The sequence below is a fragment of the Cebus imitator genome, unplaced genomic scaffold (assembly GCF_001604975.1).
Source record: "Cebus imitator isolate Cc_AM_T3 unplaced genomic scaffold, Cebus_imitator-1.0 Scaffold1066, whole genome shotgun sequence".
Classification (NCBI taxonomy): Eukaryota; Metazoa; Chordata; class Mammalia; order Primates; family Cebidae; genus Cebus; species Cebus imitator.
This window is the reverse complement of record NW_016108381.1, coordinates 13,088-27,444: the sequence shown is the minus strand read 5'-3', so window position 1 is coordinate 27,444 and position 14,357 is coordinate 13,088. Positions and strand designations below refer to the sequence as shown.

The window sequence follows — 14,357 nt, the reverse complement described above, 5'->3', positions numbered from 1 at the left end:
AGTAGTTTGAGTTTAGCCTGGGCAACATAGCAAGACCTTCATCTCTAACAAAATAAAACAAATAAATGTGTCATCCTGTATTTATGTGCCCCCACCACTTTAGTTAGCTGTTTATCTTCCACTACACTGTACTGTATGGTGATCTTGGGCTCTGTGATAGTTAAGATTAGGTGTTAGCTTGATTGAATTGAAGGATGCCTGGATGGCTGGTGAAGTATTGTTTCTGGCTGTGTCTGTGAGTGTGTTGCCAGAGGAGATGGACATTTGAGTCAGTGGACTGGGAGAGGAAGGCCCACCCTTAATGTGGGTGGGCACCATCCAATTAGCTGCCAGCATGGTTAGAACAAAGCAGGCAGAAGGAGGTGGGATAAATTTGACTCCTGAGTCTTCTGGCTTCCTTTTCCCATGCTGGAAGCTTCCTTCCACTCCTACCACCTTGGACATCAGACTCCAGATTCTTTGATCTTTGGACCCTGGGACTTGCACCAGTAGTTTGCTGAGGGATCTTAGGCCTTTTGCCACAGACTGAAGGCTGCACTGTTGGCTTTCCTGCTTGTGAGACTTTTGGACTTGGACTGAGCCACTAGTGCCTTTTCTCTTCCATAGCTTGCAGACAGCCTATTGTAGGACTTCATCTTGTAATTGTGTGAGCGAATTCTCCCTAATAAATTCCCTTTCCAATTTCCCTAATAAACCATGTCTATATCTAGCCTATTGGTTCTGTCCCTCTGGAGAATCTTGACTAATAAGGCCCTACTTAACTTCACCTCTTAGTTTTTAAATCCATTGTGCATCATTTACATTTTTTCTTTAGCAAATGTATATACTTAGTTAAATTGCTCTTGCGTGGCTATATATGTTGTGAAATAAACAATCCAAGATATGGGTTCTAGTCCCGGCTTTTCTGTAAACTGGTAGTGTTCTGTAAACTCTAATTGAAGTTCTCTCAGTCTCAAATGCTTCTTTATAAAATGAAATGTTTAAATTTTTTATGTGTTAACTAAATTATTCTTACCCAGTATTCCTCCTAAATTTTGTAATTTTATACCACTTATGAGCATCTATGAATATCTCTGTTTCACTTAGTCTTCTTTGTGTCCTTATGGATAAGATTGACTGTCAGTATAATTTTCTTTTTTGGAGTAGTATACATAAATATAATTTAACAAATAATAATTGATCACAGCATTGAGGTAGGGTTAAAGCACATCTGAAGGGTAAAAATTCCCTGCTGAAGGCATAAAATTCTCATAAATGACTTTGCAAACTGTGATATGTGTACCCCAAGTGTATAACCCCAAGTGTGCCAAGGAATAAAAGAAGCCAACAAATATATATGGTCCTTCCTCCTGGAGGAAACATTTTACTCAAAGTTTTAGGGTTGTCTTTATGTGAAAACGAACATGGGTATATTACTCATATTTAATAAAAATCATATAATATTTTTGCCAGATGGTGCCAAGCAGTTCCAGGCTGTTGATATCACAGTATTGAGTCTGGGTTAAAGCACATCTGAAGGGTAAAAATTCCCTGCCAAATGCATACAGTTCTCTTGAATGTCTTTGCAAACTGTGATATGTGTACCCAGAGTGGGTAACCAGATGTATTACTCACAGTAATATACAACGAACAAACATGGTATATAACTCATAGTTCACAAAAGTCATGTAATATTGTTACTGCATGGTGCCACACATTTTCAGGCTATTGGTATCCTGAACAAAGAATTGGACAAGACACACAGATAGCAAAGCAGCAAAAATTTGTTGAGCACAGTATTACACTCTCAGAGTGGGAGAGTAGACTGACCTCTGCGAGATGAGATCAGTGTTAGTTTGGTATACTTTGAGGTGTTTTTTTTTTTTTTTTCTCTTGTGTGTGTGTGTGTGTGTTTTCTTCTCTTCCCAAAGCTGCCTAATCTCTAGCCAGTGTCGGCCTTTTAACTGACAGGTGTGTTGCTTAGTTACTTTGGCTGCTGTGCATTTGTAGGGTCGCTTCTGTCCCATAATTTTAAGTACCTGCATGATATGCAGTCCATATGCATGAGTTTTAATGAGCTGAATATCATATGGGGTCATGTTAAGGATACTTTTTCTCTTTAATGCACATGCCTATCCCTGAAGGGCTAACCCTTACTGGTTTGGTCCAGATCCTGCTAGCCGTGGGGTTCTTGCTCACTTTTTTTTTCTTCCTTTTGTTTTGGGTGCTCAACTTCTTCCTCTTTTCTTGCTTCTTGCTCACCCACCCCTTCACCTTGCTTCTGCTCTCTGGTTTTACTTATTCTGCCCTTTATCCAAGTTTTAATTACTTTTGCTGTTCTCCTGCCATATGTTTCCTATTCTCCTGCCTCTTTTTCCCTATTCCCTGCCTCAGTATTTTATAAAATATTATATGAAAAGGAAAGCTTTAGACTCCACTTAAATTAGAGGTTTTTCACTTTCTCTTAGGATACATTGAAAAATATTTGCATTTTTGAGTAATGTTCACTTTAATAGAGAATTATGTTACCAAGAAGAGAAAGTCCTGATAAATGATGGGACACATCTGACAAATATCATATTAACCATTATGAAAGGTTAGAAAAGGTCTTAAGGTTTAAAAATGGAGAGCCAGTATAAGAGAGAGTCTCTATCACCTTGAAAGCCCAGTAATCTTTATAATCTTGTTTTTTGGGCCTCAGTTAAAGGCTGGGTTAATACTTGATTTCAAGCTCCTGGAAGATATCTTGCCTTCTTTCTGACCACCTATCGCACTTCTTGTATGTACCCAACTTCTGGTACTTACCATATCACTGAAAATTAGGTTTTCCTAAATTTTGGCAACAGCTTCTCTGCCATAGATGCAAGGTGGTGTCATGCAAAAGAAAAAATATATTATCAAGTGTCAGAAAAACTTATCTCCCTTGCTTGTGTGTGCAAAACTTATCTCCCTTGCTTGCTGTGTGATCTGTATTAATTCACCTAGTTTTCATATTTCCATTTTGTTACCTTATTAAATGGGCATAAAATAATGTCTTACCTATTGTGCAGGTAGTATGGTGAGCATAGAGCATGTATTTGAATTACAGTTACATAAAAAGCAGTTATTGTTAACTGAAATTTGGAGGGGAAGAGGGCACATTTTCATTTCATCTTTCTAGGCCTCAATTTCTAACATTTTCTGGTTGATTCTTTATATAACTTTTAATTTTTGTGGATACATAGTAGTTATATATATTTATGGGATACATGAGAAGTTCTGATACAGGCATGGAATATGTAATAATCACATCATAGAAAATGGGGTATCCATCCCCTCAAGCATTAAACCTTTGTGTTACAGGTATTCCCATTTTACTCTTTTAGCTATTTTTACATATACAATTAAATTATTATTTACTATAGTCAGCCTGATTTGCTATCAAACACTAGGTATTATTCATTCATTCTAATTATTTTGTACACATTAATCATTGCCACCTTCCCTACTACCCCCCACTACCCTTCCCAACCTCTGGTAACCATCCTTCTACTCTCTATCTCCATGAGTTCAATGGTTTTGATATTCGTTTATTTATTTATGAGACAGAGTCTTGCTCTGTCGCCCAGGCTGGAGTGCAGTAGTGCAATCTCAGCTCACTGCAACCTCCACCTCTTAGGTTCAGGCGATTCTCCTGCCTCAGCCTTCTGAGTAGCTGGGACTTCAGGTGTGCACCACCACACCCAGCTAACTTTTGTATTTTTAGTAGAGATGGGGTTTCACCATATTGGCCAGGCTGGTCTCCAATTCCTGATCTCAAGTGATCTGCCCACTCCAGCCTCCCAAAGTGCTGGGATTACAAGCGTGAGCCACCATGCCTGTCCAGTTTTGATTTTTAGATCCTACAAATAAGTGTGAATATGCTATGTTTGTCTTTCTGTGCCTGGATTATTTCACTTAACATAATGATCTCCAATTCCATCCATGTTATTGCAAATGACAGGATCTCATTCTTTTCTTATGGCTTAATATTACTCCATTGTGTATGTATAGCACATTTTCTTTATCCATTTACCTGTTGATGGATGGTTAGGTTGCTTCCAAATCTCAGCTATTGTGAACAGTGCTGCAATAAACATAGGAGTGCAGATATCTCTTCAATATACTGATTTCCTTTCTTTTGGAAGTATACCCAGGAGTGGTATTGGTGGATTATATAGTAGCTCTGTTTTTAGTTTTTTGAGTGTTCTCCATAGTGGTTATACCAATTTACATTCCTGCCAACAGTGTACAAAAGTTCCCTTTTCTCCACATCCTCACCAGCATTTGTTATTGTCTGTCTTTTGACTATAAGCCATTTTAACTGTGGTGGGATGATACCTCATTGTAGTTTTGATTTGCATTTCTCTGATGATCACTGGTGTTCAGCACCTTTTCATGTGCTTGTTTGCCATCTGTATGCCTTCTTTTGAGAAATATTTGAGATGTGGCACTTTGGGGTCACCACCTGAGACATTGATCACCACCTGCGGAGGTCTGTCTTTTCGACCCTGACCCAGCGACAGATGAATAAAATACACTCTCACACACAGAACACAGTGTCAAGTGGGCAAGTGGGCTAGGGATGGTTGTCTGCTGCTTTCAGAGGGCAATTGCAGCTAACCAACCATAACTCCCTGTTCCTCCTTGCATTTATTCAGTATGGATTTAATAACAGAGGTTCTAAGTCAACTAGCTTGTGGATAGTTAGCATGGTTAAAAGAGTGGTTTTACGAATGAAAAAAGGTCTTGGTTCCGGGGCCCAGAATAGACACCATTAAAGGGGATTTCCCTTTCGATCTCCAGCCATCCAGCACAAACTTTATATGAGTAAACAGTTAGAGTAGAGACAAAGTGATGTGGGGTAAACAAACTTAACTGGAGAAGTTTTTATTATCCTTAATCTTTCACTCTATGACTTAATGCTCTAATGTAAGAACTGGCTGCTTTCAATCTGTTCCATAAGTTAATAAAAACCTTTTGGTCTTCCAAAAGGTTTGAGACTGTATCTTATAACCTTCCTAATATTTCCCTAATATTTTGCCAGCTACCCTGAGTGAATCCCAACATCTATTCAGATCTTTTTGTCACATTTTAATAGGATTATTAGATTTTCTCCTATAGAGTTGTTTGAGCTCCTTATATATACTGGTTATTAATCTCTCGGTAGATGGGTAGTTTGCAAATATTTCTCCCATTCTGGGTGTTAGCTCTTCACTTTGTGATTGTTTCCTTTGCCTTGCAGAAGCTTTTTACTTGATGTGATTCCATTTGTCTGTTTTTGCCTTGGTTTGCCTGTGCTTATGGGATATTACTCAAGAAATTTTTGCCCAGACCAAAGTCCTGGAGAGTTTTCCCAATGTTTTCTTACAGTAGATTCATAGGGGTGAAACAACAGTGGTGAAAGTGGGTATCCTTGTTGTGTACCAGATCTTACAGGAAAGAGTTTCACTTTTTACTCATTCTTATGATACTAGCTGTGGGTCTTTGTTTTATACGGCTTTTATTATGTTGAGGCATGTTCCTTCTATACCCAGTTTTTTGAGGATTTTTATGATAAAGTAATGTTAAATTTTTATCAAATGCTTTTTCAGCATCACTTGAAATTATAATATGGTTTTTGTTCTTCACTCTGCTAAAATAATGTATCACACTGATTGATTTGTGTATGTTGAACCATCCTTGCATCCCAGGGGTAAATCCCTCATGGTCATTATTAAATATCTTTCTAATGTATTGTTGAATGTGTTTGCCTAGTATTTTGTTGAGGATTTTTGCATCAATATTCATCAGAGACGTTGGCCTGTAGTTTTCCTTTTTTGATGTGCGGTTGTCTGGTTTTGGTATGAGGGCAATATTAGCATTGTAGGATGAGTTTGAAAGTATTTTCTCCTTTATTTTCCAGTTTGAGTAGGACTGGTATTAATTCTTCTTTAAATGTTTAGTAGAATTCAGCAGTGAAGTCATAAGGTCCCAGGCTTCCCCCGCCCCCCATAGATGGAGACTATTTATTAAGGCTTTGACTGTGTTACTTGTTATTGGTCTGCTCAGGTTTTGGATTTCCTAGTGGTTTAATCTTGGTAGATTGCATGTGTCTAGAAACTTATCAATTTCTTCTAGATTTTCCAATCTATTGGCATATACTTGCTCATAGTAGCCACTGGTGATTCTTTGAATTTCTGTGATTAACTGTTGTAATGTCTCCTCTTTCATCTCTGATTTTATTTATTTGGGTCTTCTCCACTTCGTTCTTCAGAGTCTGGCTAAACATTTGCCAATTTCGTTTACCTTTGACAAAAAAAACAACTTTTTGTTTCATTAATCTTTTGCATTATTTTCTTCATTTCAAATTCATTTATTTCTGCTCTGATATTTACTACTTCTTTTCTTCTAATTTACTCTGTTTTCTTCTAATTTACCCCTGTTTTTATAGTTCTTTATGATGCCTCACTAGGTTTTTTATTTGAAGCTTTTCTCCTTTTTAAGGTAGGCACTTACAGCTATAAATTTTGATATTAGCACTGTTTTTTCTGTTATTCCATAGGTTTTGGTATATTGTGTTTCCATTATTATTTGTTTCATAAAATTTTTCAGTTTCCTTTTCAACTTCATTAATCCACTGTTCCTTTATGTGCATATTGTTTAATTTCCTAGGAGTTTCCTAGGAATTGCAGTCTTTGTGTCCTAGAGTGCCCTTCAAGTTTACCTGAAACTCCAGAGCACTTTGGCCTATAGTGGCGTGGATTGCTGAGAGACTGAAGTTCTCCACCCTGGAATGGGTGAATCCCCTCTAGCTATGTCTGGTCCAAATACTTCCTCTTTGAATGGGCACTGGCTGAGCCCAGCATCGCTTTGCTCTCTGCTATGACAGGGTAGCATTGAGTTAACTGTGGAGTCCCCCAGTCATTGCCCTCTTCTTCTCCCAAGTGCACAGACTCTCTGAGCTGCACAGCTGCTGTAAGGGCATTGGGGAGGGGTGGCATCAGGGATTTAAGACTGTCTCTCTCCAACCCTCTTCAATGCCTCTTTCAACAATATGAAGTTAAAACGAGGCACTGTGATTGCTCACCTGATTGTTGGTTCTCATGATGATGCTTTTCTGTATGCAGATATTGGTTACAATTTGGTGTTCCTGCAGGGGGTTCAAAAGGTATAGGCTTCTATTCCACCATCTTTCTCTCTCCCTCTAGTTGGTTCTCGACAACTACTGATAATACATATTATTAAATACAATATCTGGGCCATCCCTAGCAAAATGTAATTTGCTGTTTTCCTCTATTTCTCCTCCTTTGTTGTTTCCACACTTCTATTTCCCCTCATTACCTCTCCCAGGGATTTCAATATTATAAGACACTTAAAAAGACTATTTCACTATTTGAATGAAGTGCTAATAAAACTTTAGGTATCACTAGGTAGAGTTTTTTTTTTTTAAACAATGCAATTTTGTGAAAAAATGAATTGGTGTCATTCTGGAAGGTTTTTCTTAGAAATAAAATAGAATTCTAATTTTTTAAATGAAAAATGAACTTCTTGTATAGTGAAACATATACCTTATGAATGTATAATTTTATGTTCAAATCAAGGAAAATATATTTAAACATTTATCCTGGGTTTGACGTGAGAACAATTTGTTTCACAGTTGACATTACTGCAGCAAATACTAGGAAGGATGAGGGGGAAATTAAGATTTAATATTTATTAGTAAAATAAACTCTTTAGCTAAGTGGTAACGTTACTAGCCACGTCCCCTCATATCTTCTTGTGCCTGGAGGTTAAGGTGGATTTTTCCTAGGCTGGAAAGCTCTTGGACCTCTTCCCCATAACTTCCTTTTTCAAAATCCACATATTATGCAAGATATTCACACTGTACTATTATCATTAACAAGGCGAGAATGGTGGTGAGAATCTGGTCAAAGTATAGTCTTCATTTATAAAAGAAACAATTTTTATGTGTTAAGAAATTATGTCAGGGTAAGGGAGGGATCAAATAGTATAGTGTGGAAACATATACATACTGGAAATAGGCTAATCCAGGGGTCCTCATATCACTGTGGTGACTGGCCAGTGGAGTGACAAAGTACACTAGGACTAAAGAGTGAGCAACATGAGGCCCCTTAGGATCATTCATTCCTGTGCCCACAGTTTACAGATGAGATCCGAAGCTCACAACTGGATTGCAGTGAAGAGCATGCAAATAATTGAGCTGAAAGAACCCAAAGCAAAATGTAGAATTCCTTTCAGGCTTACGGTCTTACCCCTTTACTACACAGCTTCCATGACTGGTCCTTTAAAATGAGTCTTGATTTCCATATTTGTAAAATGAGAGTTTAACAGTTCATGTGTCTCTCCTTACTTTCCGTGGTGGATTCACTTATGCAAAAGATAAAAGAAAATCCAAAAAAGACTTCTGGAATTTTGTAGCCCAGTTGGTTCTTTATTTGTAGGGGCTGTATGAACATCATGAAGTCAAACAAACAAACAAACAAACAAACAAACAACAAATGCTGATTTTTCCCCTAAATAGTTACTTAAATGCTATTTTTTTTCTGGGGCAGTGTAGGGGTCACTAGGTACGAGGCTGTGTCCTGCAGAATTTGACTTAACGATGGAGTTTTGGGGTGTAATGGAAATGTTAGTTCCCATAAGGAAAACATATGGATGGGTACGTAGTGCAAATCAGGCACTGATCAGTGTGGTTATGAATAAAGGTTATAGTATAGTTGTGACTAGAATTATGATATGTCCCATGCCAGGTGTTAAGGGAGGTGCTAAGATGCCCCAGGCACCATAAGATGCCTTGGGGTGGCATGGAGTTTACTAGGGGTCTGGGATATCCCATCCCCACATTGGCCCAAATTATAGGGGAATGAGATGTGGCTATGAAACTGTGATTAATGCTATGGTGGATAAAGATATTAGTAAGGCTGCCCTGCAATTGGCCGTGGGGACTCCAGTAGAAGATGTTATAATTTCCTAAGTGGAGGCTATGGACTTGTTTCCCGTGACAAACCTCCCAGCTAAAGTGGAATCCACTACCTTCCCTTAATATTTTTGCCACCAACCTGACTGAATCCCCACAGGGCAATAGGGATAAAAGCTTTGAACAGTTCATTCATGAGGAGCAGGGCTTGAGATTACTTCCAAGGTCTTGATCCTGGGCAGGAGGGTATGAACATAAAGCCTCATTATGTGTATCTCAGCCTCCTGCCTTTATCACTCAGTGGTGAGACCCTGCTTGCCTTTCCTGCTCTCTTGGTTTCCAAGGCACCCTGGGCAAGTAACACCAACCCTTTGTGTTGAAATGGATCACCCTTTGTTTTCATGTTTGGACTCTCCTATCTAGTGTCACAGGTAGGGGTGCACCCCAGGTGGACCTCATAATCTCCATGATTCCATCAGGCTCATCCCTGATAATCTCCCCTCTCTTCCTGGCTACAATGGTACTTCCCAGGACCGGGCTGGGGAGGCAGAGGGGCTTCACCAGCAGACACAGCGGAGCAGCCAGTCAAGGACGAGGAGGAGGTGAGTGACCAGGGTCCCAAAGGCCGTGGGGGGACCTTGAGCCGCTTCAGGAAGGTCTGGAGCAGTAGTTAAGGAGTTAGAATGTATTCCAGGACCAATGAAAGGTAGTCAGAGCCGAGGAAGATTCCTTTCCTAGCTTGGTTAGTAATGTGCAGTGTACCCCCCTTCTGGTGAGTTGTTGTCCATCTCTGGGCCTTGTTTTCCTCTTACGCTTGCCCAACACTAAACTTTGATTTCACTAAAGGAACTGCCGCTAATTCGCCTTCCCCTCAAGGCCTGTTTGAAGACCCTAGTTGTTCCTTTGAGAAGCTTTGAGCCCTGATACTTAATCCTTTCAACTGAGGGCAGCGGATTCAGTCACCGGGACACACAACTGCAATTGAGGAGCCCTCTTTCTTCTTGTCGTTGGGTGTGAGTCAGGTCTTACACAACTGGCCTCTACTTTTCTCTCCAATTCCAGTTAACATCAAGATGCCGAAGACTGAGGAAACTGTGCTCCAGAATGATCTCAGTGAAGTGGAGAGCGGGGCCCCTGAGCCTAAAACACCAGGGCAGAGCTGGAAAAGCAAGAGTTTCTGTTTAGATGACCAGTCTCCTGGTAGGTATAGAATAATGTCATCAATTCTATGAACAATAATTAGGCTAAAGGAATAGCCCGTGGTTTAAGGGCCTTTAAGGGATATAGAAGGCTCTTGCAACCTTGCATTTTTCCTTCCTAATCCTTCTGTTAGTCCTTTTTTGGATTATTCTTTCTCTTGTCTTTCTGCCCCCTCTAATTTTTACATGCAGGAGTTAGGCCCCTAATTGGTAAGTAAAATTAAAAGATTTTGGCTTTAGAGAAAGAGGCCAACAAAGGAAACTACTTGTGTTTGACAATAGTTGAGAGTGATTTAGTCAATTCAAAGCATGGGAAATAAATAGCATTCTTGTATTTTGATTTTGTGAAGTATAAATGGTAGATCTAGGACAGCTCAGAAGTGGTCCAAATTATCTGTTGCTTCAGTTGTGTTCTGTTCTTTTCCAGGGGTGCTTTGTTTACATAAAAATTATCACTGCTCTGGGGTAAAGTTATGTAGATCTGTAATAACAGCATTTTTCTGTGAACATTGGGACTTTAAGTCTTTTTTACACCTTATGTTGGGCATTTGAAGCTTTGGCTTGACTAGTCCAACCTCACAGGAACTCAAATTGCAGTTCTTTTATAATAATCTCCAATAAATTTAACCAAAGATTAATCTGCAGACCTATCCAGGTGTAGCAGTTTGATCTAACCTCTTGACTAAAACTGGAAAAGAAGTTGAATCACGTGTGTTTCTCTAGTGGCCACTTGGGGCCACTGCTAGTAAGCAGAATGAGGCAATTCATACGTCACAATATCTCTCAAATAAATGATGTCAGTGAATTAATTAGATGGTATATTTAAACATATGTAGCTTTTTAGTTAGTATAGAAAGGAAATAACAGTATGTGAGACTAACTTTTCAACAAAATCTCAACAGTTTTTTAAGTGAAAAATAAATGGACGTAAATAGACTATCTTCTTGGAGTGAGTTTTTGGACTCTTATATGTGAGTTTGAGTATAACTTGAGGGCAAATTGTTCTCTCTGAACAAGTTATGAAACTACATTGAAATTGAGTTACCAAATAGTTTTATTGCATCTTTTATTTTACATATCAAGTAATAATTGTAACTACTATATACATTTTGTTTCAATACTGAAAGTATCTTGTACAATGAATTTAGAACATTGGTTTCCAAATTCCAGTGCTGGGCTGTGACATAGTTCTTACCAATATTGAATGAAATAAAATAATAGAGATGTTGTAGTGAGTTTTTAAAATAATGTTAAATTGATTCAATTTAAAGGAGTATTTTGTTTTAATTGTACTTTAGGTTCTGGGGTACATGTGCAGATCATGCAGGATTGTTGCATAGGTACACACATGGCAATGTGGTTTGCTACCTTCATCCCCCTGTCACCCACATCTGGCATTTCTCCCCATGTTATCCCTCCCCAACCCCCCAACTCTCCACTGTTCCTCCCTTGGCCCCCCCAACAGACCCCCAGTGTGTGATGCTCCCCTCCGTGAATCTGTGTGTTCTCATTGTTCAACACCTGCCTATGAGTGAGAATATGCAGTGTTTGATTTTCTGTTCTTCTGTCAGTTTGCTGAGAATTATGGTTTCCAGATTCATCCATGTCCTTAAAAAGGACACAAACTCATAATTTTTTATGGCTGCATAGTATTCCATGGTGTATATGTGCCACATTTTCCTTGTCCAGTCTATCGTTGATGGGCATTTGGGTTGATTCCAGGTCTTTGCTATTGTAAACAGTGCCGCTATGAAACATACCTGTGCATGTGTCTTTATAATAGAATGATTTATAATCCTTTGGGTATACACCCAGTAATGGGATTGCTGGGTCAAATGGAGTTTCTATTTCTAGGTCCTTGAGGAAGCGCTACACTCTCTTCCATAATGGTTGAACTAGTTTACACTCCCACCAGCAGTGTAAAAGTGTTCCTGTTTCTCCACATCCTCTCCACCATCTGTTGTCTCCAGATTTTCTAATGATCGCCATTCTAATTGGCGTGAGGTAGTATCTCAATGTGGTTTTGATTTGCATTTCTCTAATGATCAGTGATGTTGAGCATTTTTTCATATGTTTGTTGGCCTCATGTAGATCTTCTTTTGAAAAGCGTCTGTTCATATCCTTCTCCCATTTTTGGATGGGTTTGTTTGTTTTTTTTCTTGTGAATTTGTTTTATTTCTTTGTAGATTCTGTATATTAGCCCTTTGTCAGATGAGTAGATTGCAAAAAAGTTTTCCCATTCTGTTGGTTGCCTGTTCACTCTAATGCTTGTTTCTTTTGCTGTACAGAAGCTGTGGAGTTTAATTAGGTCCCATTTGTCTATTTTGGCTTCTGTTGCCAGTGCTTTTGGTGTTCTAGTCATGAAGTCCTTGCTTATGCCTATGCCCTGAATGGTTTTGCCTAGGTTTTTTTCTAAGGTATTTATGGTGTTAGGTCTTATGTTTAAGTCTTTAATTCATCTGGAGTTAATTTTAGTGTAAGGTGTCAGGAAGGGGTCCAGTTTCTTCTTTCAGCACACTGTTAGCCAGTTTTCCCAACACCTTTTATTAAACAGGGAATCCTTTCCCCATTGCTTGTTTTTATCAGGTTTGTCAAAGATCAGATGGTTGTAGATGTGTGGCATTGCCTCCAAGGCGTCTGTTCTGTTCCATTGGTCTGTTTTGGTACTAGTACTATGCTGTTTTGATTACTGTAGCCTTGTCGTATAGTTTAAAATCAGGTAGCATGATACCTCTGGCTTTGTTCCTTTTGCTTAGGATTGTCTTGGCAATGCGGGCTCTCTTTTGGTTCCGTATGAAGTTTAAGGTGGTTTTGTGCGGTTCTGTGAAGAAAGTCATTGTTAGCTTGATGGGGATAGCGCAGAGTCTGTAAATTACTTTGGGCAGTTTGGCCATTTTCACGATACTGATTCTTCTTAACCATGAGCATGGAATGTTTTTCCATCTGTTTGTGTCCTCTCTTATTTTCTTGAGCAGTGGTTTGTAGTTCTCCTTGAAGAGGTCCTTTACAACCTTTGTTAGTTGTATTCCTAGGTATTTTATTCTCTTTCTAGCAATTGTGAATGGGAGTTCACTCATGACTTGGCTCTCTATTATTCTGTTATTGGTGTATAGAAATGCCTGTGATTTCTGTGCATTGATTTTTGTATCCTGAGACTTTGCTGAAGTTGCTTATCAGTTTAAGGAGATTCTGGTCTTAGATGATAGGGTCTTCTAAATATACAACCATGTCATCTGCAAATAGAGACAATTTGACTTCCTCTTTTCCTAATTGAGTTCACTTTACTTCTTTTTCTTACCTAATTGCTCTGGGTAGAAATTCCAATACTATTTTGAATATGAGTTGTGAGACAGTGCATCCTTGTTTAGTGCCGGATTTCAAAGGGAATGCTTCCAGTTTTTGCCCATTCAGTATGATATTGGCTATAGGTTTGTTCCAAATAGCTTTTATTGTTTTGTGATATGTTCCTTTGATACTTAGTTTATTGAGAGTTTTTAGCATAAAGGGCTGTTGGATTTTGTCGAAGGCCTTCTCTGCATCTATTGAGATAATTGTGGTTTTTAATCTTTGCTTCTGTTTATGGGGTGGATTACACTTATGGACTTGCATATGTTGAACCAGCTTTGCATCCCTGGAATGGAGCCCACTTGATTGTGATGGATAAGATTTTTGATGTGCTGTTGCAATCAGTTTGCCAATATTTTATTGAAGATTTTTCCATCTATGTTCATCATGGATATTGGCCTGAAGTTTTCTTTTTTTGTTGAGTCTCTGCTGGGTTTTGGTATCAGGATGATGTTTGTCTCATAAAGTGATTTGGGAAGAATTTCCTCTTTTTGTATTGTTTGGAATAGTTTCAGAAGGAATGGTACCCACTCCTCTTTGTACGTCTGGTAGAATTCAGCTGTGAACCCATCTGGACCTGGACTTTTTTTGGTTGGTAGGCTATTAATTGCTGCCTCAATTTCAGTCCTTGTTATTGGTCTGTTCAAAGTTTCAACTTCCTCCTCGTTTAGGCTTGGGAGGAGGCAAGTGTCCAGGAATTTATCCATTTCTTCCAGGTTTACTGGTTTATGTGCATAGAGTTGTTTGTAGTAATCTCTGATTGTAGTTTGTATTTCTGTGGAGTCAGTGGTGATATCCCCTTTATCATTTTTTATTGCATCTATTTGATTCTTCTCCCTTTTCTTTTTTATTAATCTGGATAGTGGTCTATTTTGTTTATCTCAAAAAACCAGCTC

At 38.7% G+C, this 14,357-nt stretch overlaps 1 protein-coding gene across 1 annotated transcript in view; it reads left to right on the top strand.

Moving 5' to 3' along the window:
• Positions 1 to 9,434: 9,434 nt before the first annotated feature.
• The window catches only part of LOC108298740 (T-complex protein 11 X-linked protein 1-like), a gene marked incomplete at its 3' end in the record, with an annotated part of 8,552 nt that continues 3,629 nt past the window's right edge, over positions 9,435 to 14,357 (top strand). The window contains exons 1-2 of the mRNA XM_017521337.2: positions 9,435 to 9,519; positions 9,980 to 10,117. Coding sequence (XP_017376826.2) covers positions 9,435 to 9,519; positions 9,980 to 10,117 — 223 coding nt within the window. The remainder of the gene's footprint in view (positions 9,520 to 9,979; positions 10,118 to 14,357) is intronic.